The 12,362-nt window shown below is 45.2% G+C and overlaps 1 protein-coding gene across 2 annotated transcripts; it reads right to left on the bottom strand.

The window, feature by feature from the left end:
• Positions 1 to 124: 124 nt before the first annotated feature.
• Positions 125 to 10,407, bottom strand: RAP2C (RAP2C, member of RAS oncogene family). 2 transcript variants are annotated; one of them, XM_055818010.1, is made up of 4 exons: positions 10,208 to 10,407; positions 9,725 to 10,140; positions 7,578 to 7,897; positions 125 to 2,610 (listed from the first exon to the last, which is right to left on the bottom strand). In XM_055818010.1, the coding sequence occupies exons 2-3, from the start codon at positions 9,995 to 9,997 to the stop codon at positions 7,619 to 7,621; spliced, it is 552 nt and encodes a 183-aa protein (XP_055673985.1). In that variant the 5' UTR covers positions 9,998 to 10,140; positions 10,208 to 10,407; the 3' UTR covers positions 125 to 2,610; positions 7,578 to 7,618. The 2 variants fall into 2 exon arrangements, with proteins under 2 accessions (XP_055673985.1, XP_055673984.1); XM_055818009.1 differs by having other exon boundaries at positions 10,238 to 10,406.
• Between the last annotated feature and the right edge of the window lie 1,955 nt (positions 10,408 to 12,362).

Raw genomic sequence — 12,362 nt, forward strand, 5'->3', positions numbered from 1 at the left:
TCACGACAACTCAGATGTGGTAACTAGGTTTAGAATAAACAGTATCTCAAAACAACAACAACAAAAAAAGCAGCTTGTTAGTTCACTTTAGAAGATGAAATTGAACACAGACTAGTCACCCCAGTTTGGTAATACAGGTATCTATTTTATTAAAAAAGTTACAAACAGGTGGACTGTAGGGTTGTCTTACAAAATGACAAGAATGAATTCTACCGGAAAAAACTTTTTACAAAGCATTATAGGTAATTGTTCCATTTTTGCACTTGTTATTCCAGATTTCACCTATCACTGATAAAGATACAGTACATTAGATACATGATGTTAGGTTACATTTTTATTTGTAGAGCCCTACTGCAGTGATTTGAACAACTCCTAAACAGATGCCATAGTAAAGACAATACATATTGCATTTATTATTAGCCTCTTACTCTAATAAGCAACTTCACATGCAATCTATTGAGGAAGCCTAAAATAACTTTTGGTCCCTTTTTCCCCCCAAAGTGTGCTGAAGAAACCATCTCTCGTTTTCCCAGTCCTGTCACTCTAAGCTAGTTCAAGTTTAAGGGTTTTTTTTTTTTTCTCTTTTTTTTTTTTTTTTGCGCTGAGGTCAATGACAATGAACACTGGTTTGATAACTACCCATAGGAATGAACCACTGATTAATATTAACCAACTTTTTCCCCCTTAGACAAAGGAAAACTAAGATCTTTATGAATTACTTTTATTTCCTATTACTTCCTTACAACCTACAAAAAAGATCAACAACCATCACAAAAAAAATTATCTACTTTGAATACAAGGTTTGGTTTAATTCTGATATTAAAGTGCAAACCTAAGTATTAGCCTCAGCCTGTTTATAAAGTTTGTACAAACAGGGGGGGGGGAAAAAATTCAAGTAACCCCACAGGAAAATAAATCAGGTGTTTCAATACCCAAGCAGAAAACCTGGTGTCCTCTTCTTCTCAGGATTCAAATTCAACACTGAATGTAGACTCAGAACCTTTATTTCCACTAACACTGTAAAGCCAGCCTGCATTATTACCAATAAAACACATTAATGTTGAGATACTGTACCGGTGATCTTTTATTGTTTTAAATGCCATCATCCACAATACAATTCGTGAGTTTTCAACTGCTTAACCTCATATATCCATCACTGCTTTTACTGGAGCTTTTCTCAAAGTTATTTAGCTATTACAGGGAAAGAATGTACATTTCTAGAAGCATGTTCAAATGACTAAAGCTGGGCTCCTAAAAACCTAGAACTTTGGTGCAGTAGGTGAGCTGCAGTTATTAAGTTTCTGCAAAAAAAATGACACATTTTAAACCACTGCTAGAAAAAGCTCTCATGTATGCAACATGTTAATAAAACTGAACAAAAAGATTTCATCTGTTCTTTGTACATTTTCATTCTGCTCTTTATACCTGCGTTATTGTTAAAATTTTCAAGTATTCACAGAAAATGTTGATCAGGTAAACAATAAGGAAGGCAATGGCTGTTTAAAGCACGCTTGCAGTTAGTATCACTGAAACCTGGTGCTTTTCCCCTTGTTACACCAACTTGTCTCTAATATTAAACTTGTTTATTAGGGAAAAAAACAAACTAAAAAGCAATTTGTGACAGTGCAAGAAAAACTTTAACAAATATTGCTTTAAAATATTATTCAGAAAGACAAATATTAGGAACTATAAAATGTAAAGTGATCTTATTTGCATTAGATTTACATGTGCAGAAGTCTACTAGATGTCTCTTAATGTGCCAGGCAAAGCTGAGCTGATGGACTAGACATACAGCCCATTTTGAAGGATACATTATCCCTTTTCAAAGGTGTAAAGAAGCTATTTGTAAACAAGCAAGTTTAGAAACTCAGTAGAAGGAAAAGCATGCCGCCATTTTTCAATGCTACAATTGTCATTTTTGACTGAATGAGTTTAAGAAACCCACGATTGCAAGAAAAGAAGTATCAGCTGAGGACTTCACATCCCGTTCCAAGTAATCCCTACAGTCAGATCAGACCAGTTACAAAAACACAATGTCACAGCTGCATTTGCCAAGAAAAGGGATACTACATCCATACAACAGAGGTGCCTTCAGTATCTTTTCATGACACTGTCACACGTAAACAAAAAGTCTCAAAGAATGACCAACTACATTGGAGGAGAAAACTTTGCAAACAGAAATAAGCACTGATGCGAGGTAATATACAGAAGTAACCATTTGTTTAAGGCTCAATTTATTCTCCATTAAAACTCTCTTCTTTTAAAAGGCATTGAGTAGGTAATACTGAGTTTAAGTATTTAATAAATACAAGTTCAGAAATTGATTAAAGAAATCAATTAAAATATTAAAAATGAACTCTTGCATATTAGCCATTATATGAACTTAGAAAGCTATAAAAGGACTGATAGATAAAGAACAGATTTTTAAACTTATGGTAAACATGCTAAGCATTCTGATTAAGGTGTGTGGATCCTGGAGGCCACCAACCTTATGCACTTAGATGTATGGCAATGTGCTGTAATAGAGACAGGTTTACCAAGGCTCAGCTCTGCAACCTGGGCTGAAAGTTCTCCAAAGCAGCATCTGTGCAAGTTTCCTCTGAGTTTTATCTGCAATTTAAACAAAATAACTAATGAAAGCCATATTCAATACACATTCCAAGTGAACTCTGCTTCTCCCACAGCGTGGAACACCTGGTTTTCCATACTGAGCTCCAAAGCACTGCTCTACACAGCAGCATTTTTAAGTTCCCCTCCTCTGATTCTGGTAATACAAGAGACAAGCAGGCAAACAACTTACTGCTATGAACTTTGTAACAGTTGCCCCTGTGGGATACTAAATTGCTTCTAAAGATCCGAAACAGCTAGGAAATTCAAGTTTTCCTGTACAGACAGACATACACTAGGCTTTGCACTGGTGGTGAGGAGGCACCATATCAGCCCGTAACGTGAAGCAGTGGCATTCCGCACAAGTTCTAATAACAGGTAAATGACCCAACTAATTCAGTTTTGACATCTGGGCTCTCAGCATTCAGATCCTCTAAATTACTACCAAGAAAACCCCTTAGCACTCAGACAGCATCAGTAGGGAGAACCGTACGCCACTGTTCTCAATCAAAACACAGAAATGTAACCAAAGGGACCAACACACCTTCTTATTTCTGATAACTTCCTTGCCCTTCACAAGATTCATCTGCAGAGACATCCTAAAAGCCTCAGTCGAAGCTCAGTGTCTGTACAAACCTATCCTTCACATGCACATGTATGCACTTCACTGAAGCTTAATCCTTGGCTTTTCAGGGATTTTGGTGAGTTTTCTCTATTCTTAAAGTCATTTCTTCAGAGAAGTCAGGACCTTACACTTCCCACTGTACCACTTCTTTTTAGCTGTTGGCATGTGCTCAATGAACAGTTTGGCACAACAGAATGCTCTGACATAGGGTTCCCCTTCTTGCCTGAGAACTGGCCACCCCCAACATTCAGGAGCAGTACTCCTCCACTGACAAGAGCCAACAGCCAGGTTTTGCTTGCTTGTTTGTATGTTTTCCAACCAACAGCAATTCTCCCCCAGTCGGGTGAGCATGTGCCATGTCACCTTGTCATTCGTTCCGCCCCCATCCCCCCAAGCCCATTGCCAGTCCACAAATTTTAGATGGGGAGAGTCCCTGTATTGTCAAAACAGCAAACAAACATCTAGCTTTTAATGGGGATGGATTAGACCTGCTTAATACGTGTTTTATCTTTGCTTAGAGCACAGGAGAGGTAAACCATTTACAGTGCAGGCCCCTCATCCTACCAGTCACATTCATCCCAAAACTCCACCTAAATATAGTATCCAGTGCTGTGGCTGGGGATAGTATGAACAGAGAAAGCAAGTAATAGTATTTTCCTCCACATGCTCTTCTAGCATCCTTATATTTCCAGGTTAGGGACCTCCCAATTCCAATTTGTCATCTTTCCATTTAATCTGTGCTTAGTTACTACAATTAGCACCATATATACCTTATCCGCTTCACCTGCCTATGAAATTTCTATAGCTGTCTAGTCTCTTCTTTGAACAGGCAGGAGAGAAGGGGATGTTAGACAACTTAGTAAAGCAAATTTGTCTGTGTTACATAGCCACACAGACCAGAAGACAGTACACTTTCAGGTTTTATCTCCAGAGAAGAGTACTCTTCCTTCAGCACTTGCTAATATCAGTTACTCATAAAGGGGACAGAAATCACTAGTCAGCGTCAGTCTTTCACCCCAATATTAAGATTTTCCCAATCCCATTAGTACCTCTACAGAAAACCTTTAACGCAGCAACACTGTAACAGGTGCCATACTTTAAAGAAGATTTAAAATACAAAATATTGTGATATTGAAATATCAAGAGAAACACTAGAGCAAGGAACAGAGAGCAGCTACTGGAAATCTCACATCTCTGAGTGTAATAATGAAATGACAGAAACCACTGCAGAAGCAGGGAAGGTGGGCGAGGGGACAGGATGCAAGAACAACACACATTTTTAAAAGGAACCATGGGTTATCTCAATTATGTAGTTATGTTCTGTCCTTCATTTCACCCACAGCAACTGACTGGAACAGTAAATTTAAGCAACTGCTACTCAAAAGTGTTGTGAAAGAACCTACACAACACCATACTTGACAGATAAGCTGAGGTATCAGTACCAAAAAAGTAAGTGGTACTTGCTAGTTAAAACTGACCTGGAAACAGCCCTAAATGCTTCAGATGCCTTAGAACCAGGTCCAGCATATAATCCATCCCCCATCCCTCTCATTGGTTTCTCCATCAGAACTTGACACAAACTGTTTCGTGTACTTCATTCTGAACTAATTGATCTGGACCTAAAACTCCTCCTGGATGCAGACAGGTCACAGAACTCAGAGGTGACAACAGTTATGCTAGGACAGAGTTACAGTTCAGGCCCATTTCCTACACACAGGTTTTCAGACAGCTGGTTCCACTTCCTCAGTTTCACTTTACCTAGGATGGGGTCACTGCTAAAGCGATGTCTGAGAAGCAGCAATTGTTCCCTGGATCACAGATAAGCAGAAGAATACAAAGCTGATTACAGCTATCACAAGACACCGTCAGCTCTCCTACACTAGAGCACATCAGACAGAAATTATCAGGCAGCAAAAGCTTATCATAAAGTTAATGAGACCCTACACCTACTCAGTCAAAGAACAAGTACAGAGTGGGAGCCAGGAAGAAGAAAATATCCCAACCGTGTGAGGCTGAAGTGAAAAATACGGAGCATGAAGCCTGGAAAGAGCCAGGACAAGTAATAGAAGCTCCAGACATGGTGAGACCCGGACTGAATAGAAAGCTGCTCAGGCAGGAAAGACTGACTTGTTTGGCACAGGTGTCAAGACTACACTGGGCAGAAGCAACATCTCCTAGAAGCAAGGAAGTATTTTGCTGCTAGAGGCTTGATGTGACACTATGAGCTAGGCAGAATGAAAGGCAATCTGTATTACAAAAGCTTAGGATCCTCTATCTCAAGAGGTCACAAAGGCATAAGAATACAGATGTTTCTCCTGAAGAAAGAGCATGCTTAGGAAACTCATCAAATCTAGATGCAAGTTATGATTCAAAGGAATAATACGTATATAGCCCTGCCTCCTGCCCCAGTGTCACTTTTTAAGATTAAACTTGAAATTTAATGCTAAATTCATAATAGGACAGGCTACAAAGAACCCTCCCTTATAAGTAACCAATTCTGGAAGTGTGAGTTTCATGGATAAAAGGCCTGATTTTGTCGGAGCTGGAGACAGCAACCTGCACAAGTTGAACCACTAGTAACCCAGGGGTTACTGCCATCTCTGATATGACACTTCAAGTCCACAAACTCTTATTTGTGCAATGCCTCAGAAATAGCTGAAACACTGCATTACTATACATAATTTAAGATATTAACCCTGCAGCACTCTGTTAAAAAAGCAATAACTGCTTTGATTTACTCCTTCCTATAATCCTAAAAGGCTCTGCAGGTGTTAGTGTACAAGGAAAGACTTCATTTGTATTTCTCTCTGCTCCAATACAAGTAGTTGGCTTGCCTTTCAGCGAGCAAATCTTGAACTTAGACGCACCCCTTAGGTGACAGCAGCCTTTCCTAATTTCACAGAACTGGAGATAAAACCATCATGTATTATCTTTAGTATGACAGTGCTAGGGTCACGAGTACCGAAAACTTTACATCCACAAAGCACTTGATAACAATCTCAAAGCCAAGCTTTGAAACTTCACTCTCTGACCTTGCACTCAAGATTAAAGAGGATACATGGTCCAAAGCTTCCAGTAATAACCTATTTTCCCTCTTGTCACTCAGACACAAAAAGCTCCTTTGACTCAAGCAAGAGTTACTAGCATGGCAGTCAGAGCCTAAGCCTCAATCAGTGTAGCTGTCAAGAAGAAGAGTTCTTTCCCGTGAAATTTTCATGTCCTCCCTCATCTCTGCACTTGCCCTCGAAGATCACATCGAGTTATTTGTCAAGGCAAGTCCAAAAGACAACTGAAGGTCTGATGGACCAGCTAGCTGCACACAGAGCGTGCCAATGATGTAGAAGAGCACTTCTCAGTAAGATGGATTCAAGCCGATTTTGTAACCAGACCTGCAATGGCTAGAAATTCAAACGGGGGGGGGGGGGGAGATGTCTAGAACCACCTTGCACAGGAATGACAGCGCTGCAGTGTGCAGGGGAGGAACAGAACCATTTATAAAATCAGGTGAAAAAGGTACCAAAAAAGACCGCCATGTGTGTGAAGGGCCAAGAGCAGCTAGCCTTGAGGAAAAAAAAATAAAAATCAAAGCAATACCCGAGACAGGGGGAGCTTTACAGGGGCCCCTCTGAACACTGCGCTCTTGCCACACCTCTTATGAGTCACCAGGAAAGGAAAGAGTTGTGCATTGGGAAGCCATTTTACAGCGTGTTCTCTGCTCTGGTGATTTCAGATGAAGAGCACTTTGTACACATCCTTGACTAGTACATGAGGACTTCAAGCCACTCCTCACAACTCAGGGTGGTTCTCTTTCAAACTTATTTCACTGATAAGGCAGAAACGTACTCTTAAGTACATTCAGTTTCTGTACCATAGAACTGATCTATTTATTTTTTAAACAAGCTCAAAGTCTTCCCTGCAAAACTACTGAGAAACTTGGTCACAATAATCCCATCAAACTCCAAGGTAATTCCCGTTACTCAAAAATAATTCAGGTACCAACTACAACCAATGAAGAAACCCACTGCATCACAAAACATTATTAATGATAACGTAATGTCAAATACAGCACTGACAGTGAAAAGAAAGTGCAGATGAGATCACACGCTTTGTCTCACTGCAAAATTGCTGCAAGTAAATGCAATGTTCCCCAAGTAACCCTACTGAAGTAACACAAGTCCATTTGAGTCGAGTAATCACGTGAAACCAAACACACAAGCTTCCATCTCTTTCAGAGGAAGGCTACCTCCACATTAGACTACTTAATTTCAGACTCCCTGTCACGCTTTATCTGCTTGCTTAAACAACATGTTTATGCACCTCGGTTAGTTATGACTGTTCCACCAACCTGCTCTGTATGGCCATGATTGAGGTTTTTCTTAATTTCTCTCACTGGACGATGCAAGTTGTACAACACTGATCTTGTTTTTCAGGCAGGGAGGCATAGTTCATTTGCCTGACGATCTCAGCAAACAGTTCATCCACCATTGTTTTGCTCTTGGCTGATGTCTCCATGAAGGGACAGCCCCACTCCTGAGCCAGGGCTCTGCCTTCTGCAGATAAGACCTCCCTCTCCGACTCCAGATCCACTTTATTCCCCACTAGGATCAGAGGAACCTTCTCGTATCTCTTCACCCGGACAATCTGGTCCCTCATCGGCTTGATGTCCTGATCAAACAATCCCACTGGTTAGTACATGTAAGTAATCACAAGAAATTGCTATACAATCACTACAGAAGAACATTTTAATAACACTCACATGCAACTGAACATTCAAAATACATCAGAAGACTTCTTAAATTCATATTCATGCAGATTCAGAACTCAGAGAAAGTTTACTACCAATTTTTAATACAAGTTATTTTTTATTTTAGTATATATGCATACATTTTATAAATGTGTATGCATTTATAAAACAGAAAATTACTACTGTACTCTAAGACATACTTTCAGTTCAGCTAGAGGAAGATACAGTATAGCTGCTTTGAAAGTTGATTTCAGTTTTCTGAAAAAAATTGTCTAGTGACCTGGAACATTAGTAGTAGCATCCATTACACAATCATTTAGGAAGCTTGTGTTTAGTTTACAGCTTGAGAAAGCCAGTCATTTAAATAGTCTTCTCACTTCTGGAATGCTTAGAATAATTCATTGTGAGCACATTTAATCACATGTAAGTAACCAAATTAGATGCTGTAAAGAGATTTTATTACCTAGAGATTCATTTATTCAAGTCTGAGCTAACATTGGGAGTTTACACTTGAAAGGCTGAGTCAGCCTCCTCTGCCCCCTGAGTGTTTTAAGTTACTATCAGTACTACTAAGTTCTACAAATTCTTGCATAGCTCTGGGACAAAGCAATTTAAGCATTTGAAGTTACCACTGTGTAAAAGAACTGCAGAACGGCTTACACCTACAGGCCTCAAAGTAAACATGCTATAGACAGACAAGAAAAATTAAATATTAACAGGATAGATTACTAACTGTATGTCCATCCCTCAAATAATGGGGACTCACTGGTCCCCAAGATAAATGAAAATGAGGGGAGAAGCATCCCAATGTCATTGCTGTTGTTTTCCAAAGAAAGTATGTCTTCAGCTTGTGCTTGTGCTATTCTGAGGCCTCTGCTAAGATAAAAGTTTAGCCTTCAGCAGAAGCAAACATACTGATTCAGTGGGGGTGTGCAAGGCTTTGCCAAGCAGCTGGAATACACCCAACTCAGCAACTGAAGCCAATGCAGTAGTTGCAAATCCCTGTGCTGCATGCAGTGCTGCTAAATCTACTTATTCTCACAAATAAAGCCTCACTTCTACAGGCAGCTTTGACCAATTACTGAGAGAGATACTTCTATTTCTTTTGAGAGTTTTAATAGTAGAAATGAAATCCAGACCCACAAATTATCGCATATGGCCTGCTTCTCCTCTCCAGTACACCACCTACGCTGTGAAAGCATCGAGTTTATGCTGGACAGGAACAAATTTTGGGGGAAGGGGGCAAAAACCAGCTTACTTAGCAAGTCACAACTGCAGAACAATAAGACTCTCTTCAAGACTAAATAAAGAAATATGCCTTTTAAGAAGGCGGGTGGGGTGGGGGTGGGGTTAGGAATAAAGAAAAAAGGGAAGTCTCGATTTTAATATCCACCGACTTCTTCGTGAAAGGGGATTGCCAAAAGATTTCTGTCGGGCAACTGGGACCGGGTCTTTGTTAAATCCCAGGCAGTGTTGGAGAACAATGGTGGCAACCTGATAAGTACCTGCAAAGCAAGCAGTTTTCCAACAGGAAGCAGGGCTGGTAAACGCACTTTCGAGGGGGCATTCTCACTTTTGCCCCTTCAGAGATCAAGGGCTTACACGTGGATAAGCCTAAAACTTTCTCCTCGGCCCAGCGCCTTCCCCAGGGCTGGATCGGCTGCGGCCAGAGAGGGACCGCCGGGGCCGCCGCCTCCCCGCCCGCCCGCCCGAGCTGCCGCCCCCGCCCCGGGCCCGGGCGAGGTTACCTGGAAGGACTGCTGGTTGACCAGGCTGTAGACGAGGATGAAGCCCTGCCCGTTTTTGATGTAGAGATCGCGCATGGAGGCGAACTGCTCGGTACCCGCCGTGTCGAGGATCTCCAGCACCGAGGGGGACGAGTCCACCTCAATCTCCTTGCGGTAGAAGTCCTCGATGGTAGGGTCGTACTTCTCGATGAAGGTCCCGGTGACGAACTGCACCGTCAGGGCGGACTTCCCCACCCCCCCACTGCCCAGCACCACCACCTTGTACTCCCGCATCGGGCCCCGCAGCCACTCGCCGCTCCCCCGCCGGGCCCGCCGCCGCCGCCGCGGCCCGGGCCTAGGGCAGGCGGCAGCGCGGCCCTCGCATAGCCCCGGCCCGCCTGAGGAGAAGGGCGAGGCCCCGCTGCTCCCGCGCCGTCCTGAGGGGGAGAGACAGCCGTTAGGGCCCGGCCCGGCCCCACCGCCGCCCGCCACCCCGCTCCTTACCGCCGCGCCTCACTCCATCCCGCTCCTTACCGCCGCGCCTCACTCCATCCCGCCGCGCCTCAGTCGCGGGAACCGCCCGGCAGGGCCGCCCCCGCCCGGAAGGGTTATGCTGCGGCACCCGGGGGCGCGCCCCTCTCCGCCGCCCGCTCCGGTCACTTCCGGCGCGGAGCTCCGGCCGCGCAGGCGGGGCCCAGCCCGCGGCTGCGTCACCGCGCCGCGGGGGACGGGTTAGAGTGTGGCACCGCGGCGGCCCCGGGGGCGGGGGGGACGGCTTTGCGTGTGGCACCGCGGCGTCCTCCCTGCCCGCCCAACAATGGCGGCGGCCGGCGGCCCGCGGGCGCTATGGCGGAGCGCTGCCCGGGCTGGGGGGAAGGCGGCGCAGGGGCGGGCGGGCGGCCCCCGCGCTGTGCGGCCACGCACGGCTCCTCGCTGTCCCTCAGCTAGGCCCGGGGGGGCGGGCGGGCCCGCGGGGGTGGGGCGCAGGCCCCGCCACCGATCGGGGCCCACGCTGGGCCTGCTGTGGGGCCGAGCTGCTGCCCGAGTCCGGCGGCACCGGGGCCTTGTCGGGGCCTGCCAGCCTGGAAGCCATCCTTCGTTTCGTTCGCGGCTGAAGTTCCATTAAGAGGCAGTTTTCCCGAGGGGCGCGCTGGGCAGCTCCTGGTGGACATTCGATCCCTGCGGAGAGGGGCGGGGGGGGGGGGCGGGGCTGCGGCACGGGCAGCGGCCGCCGGGGGGTGGGGAGGGACGGGACCCCCTGCCGTGTGAGGTATTTCTCCAGGCATTCCTTCAGGTGCCTGAAAGCCTGCAAAGTGGGCTTACAAAAGACATTCTCACTTATGAGCGTTGCCCTGTACCCTTACACCTCGCCTGTCATGTACTTTCGCAGAGGTTTTGCTTTGTTCTGTTTTCTTCCCCTCCCAGCTCCCTGCATGGCAAGCCCCCCCCCCCCCGCCCCAACCGGCACCGAGTGCCGGGGCGCTCGGTCGCTGCTGCGGGCCGACAGCAGGTGTCAGCCGGGGGCCGGGCACGGCGCATCCACCCGCGGCGGCCCCGGGCGCTTTCGGCAACGGCCCTGGCGTGTCATCCCGCACACACACACCCCCCGCCCCGGTGCGTTTCCCCCGCTGTTAAGTAACTAAACAGAATAAACGTTTGTTTTCTTGGTGAAAGAAAATCCCTCCGTAGCCTCAGACCTGCCTCGATCATTTGCATGAAGCGTGCCCACCCCTAGGAGAAGCTACCCTCTAGTATAACCAAATTTGTTTCAGAGCACTGGGCTGCTGCTTCTCACAGGCTGCAGAATTTCAGCAGACACGTGTGAGTTGCAGGATATGCCCCTTTCCTCTGTGCATCACCTGTCTGATTGCAAGTCTGCCGTCTATCTCTGTTGTGCCCGCCCCACGCTTCCAGCAGGCCCTAGAGAGGTGCCTGGTCAGGGCTGAGCATCATCCAAAAATGCAGATAAGGTACCATAGAGGTGGCTCTGCCGTTTTCACAAACAGCGTTCTTTTAGTCACTGTCTTTCCATAAAGAATACTCGTATCCATTATGGGGGAAACTCGGTGAGGACTTTTAGCCACCAGAACAACTCTTAACACAAGTTACGCCAAATTTGAGTCACACTTTTTATTATTATTATTTTTTTTATTACATGTAAGTAATAACCTCTCTCCTTCCTTTGCCATTGCCTCCAAAATTGTTTTGTCAAGTAAATTGCTGGCATGAGGTAGACGTGCCTGGAAGACATGTGGCTGGTGAATCAGCTCAAAAATGCAAAAAGGTGAGCATTAAAAACGGGCTGCCTCCTACTTCAACCCTATCATAAATCATGAGTAGTAGCAATGTACCAAATGCACTCAAGGTGCTCAGGATAAAGGAAAGATGCAGTCACTGGCAGAGGAGCTTCCCATCTAATTTTAACCATGACACAATCAGCGACAGTGGCAAATAGGGGGGAGGGAGAAAAGAGGCAAGGGAGGATAAGGGTGACAATAATGAGATTACACGGTCACTTAGGTTCATTCTGTGTATGTCTTTGTGGCACTGCTGGTCCATTATGATCGCGATGGGTGGAGGAATGACTAAGGCAGAGGAATCGGAGCAAAGAGCATAGCAATGGGGCAAGCGGAAGAAAAAACAAACACATTTTTGTGCA

This window comes from Falco peregrinus, chromosome 13 (assembly GCF_023634155.1).
Source record: "Falco peregrinus isolate bFalPer1 chromosome 13, bFalPer1.pri, whole genome shotgun sequence".
In the NCBI taxonomy this organism is placed as follows: domain Eukaryota; kingdom Metazoa; phylum Chordata; class Aves; order Falconiformes; family Falconidae; genus Falco; species Falco peregrinus.

Coding starts and splice junctions, on each gene's coding strand:
- RAP2C (XM_055818010.1), bottom strand. CDS start 9,997: ATGCGGGAGTACAAGGTGGTGGTGCTGGGCAGTGGGGGGGTGGGGAAG. Junction 7,898..9,724: donor TCAACCAGCAGTCCTTCCAG/GTAACCTCGCCC, acceptor TTGTTTGATCAG/GACATCAAGCCGATGAGGGA.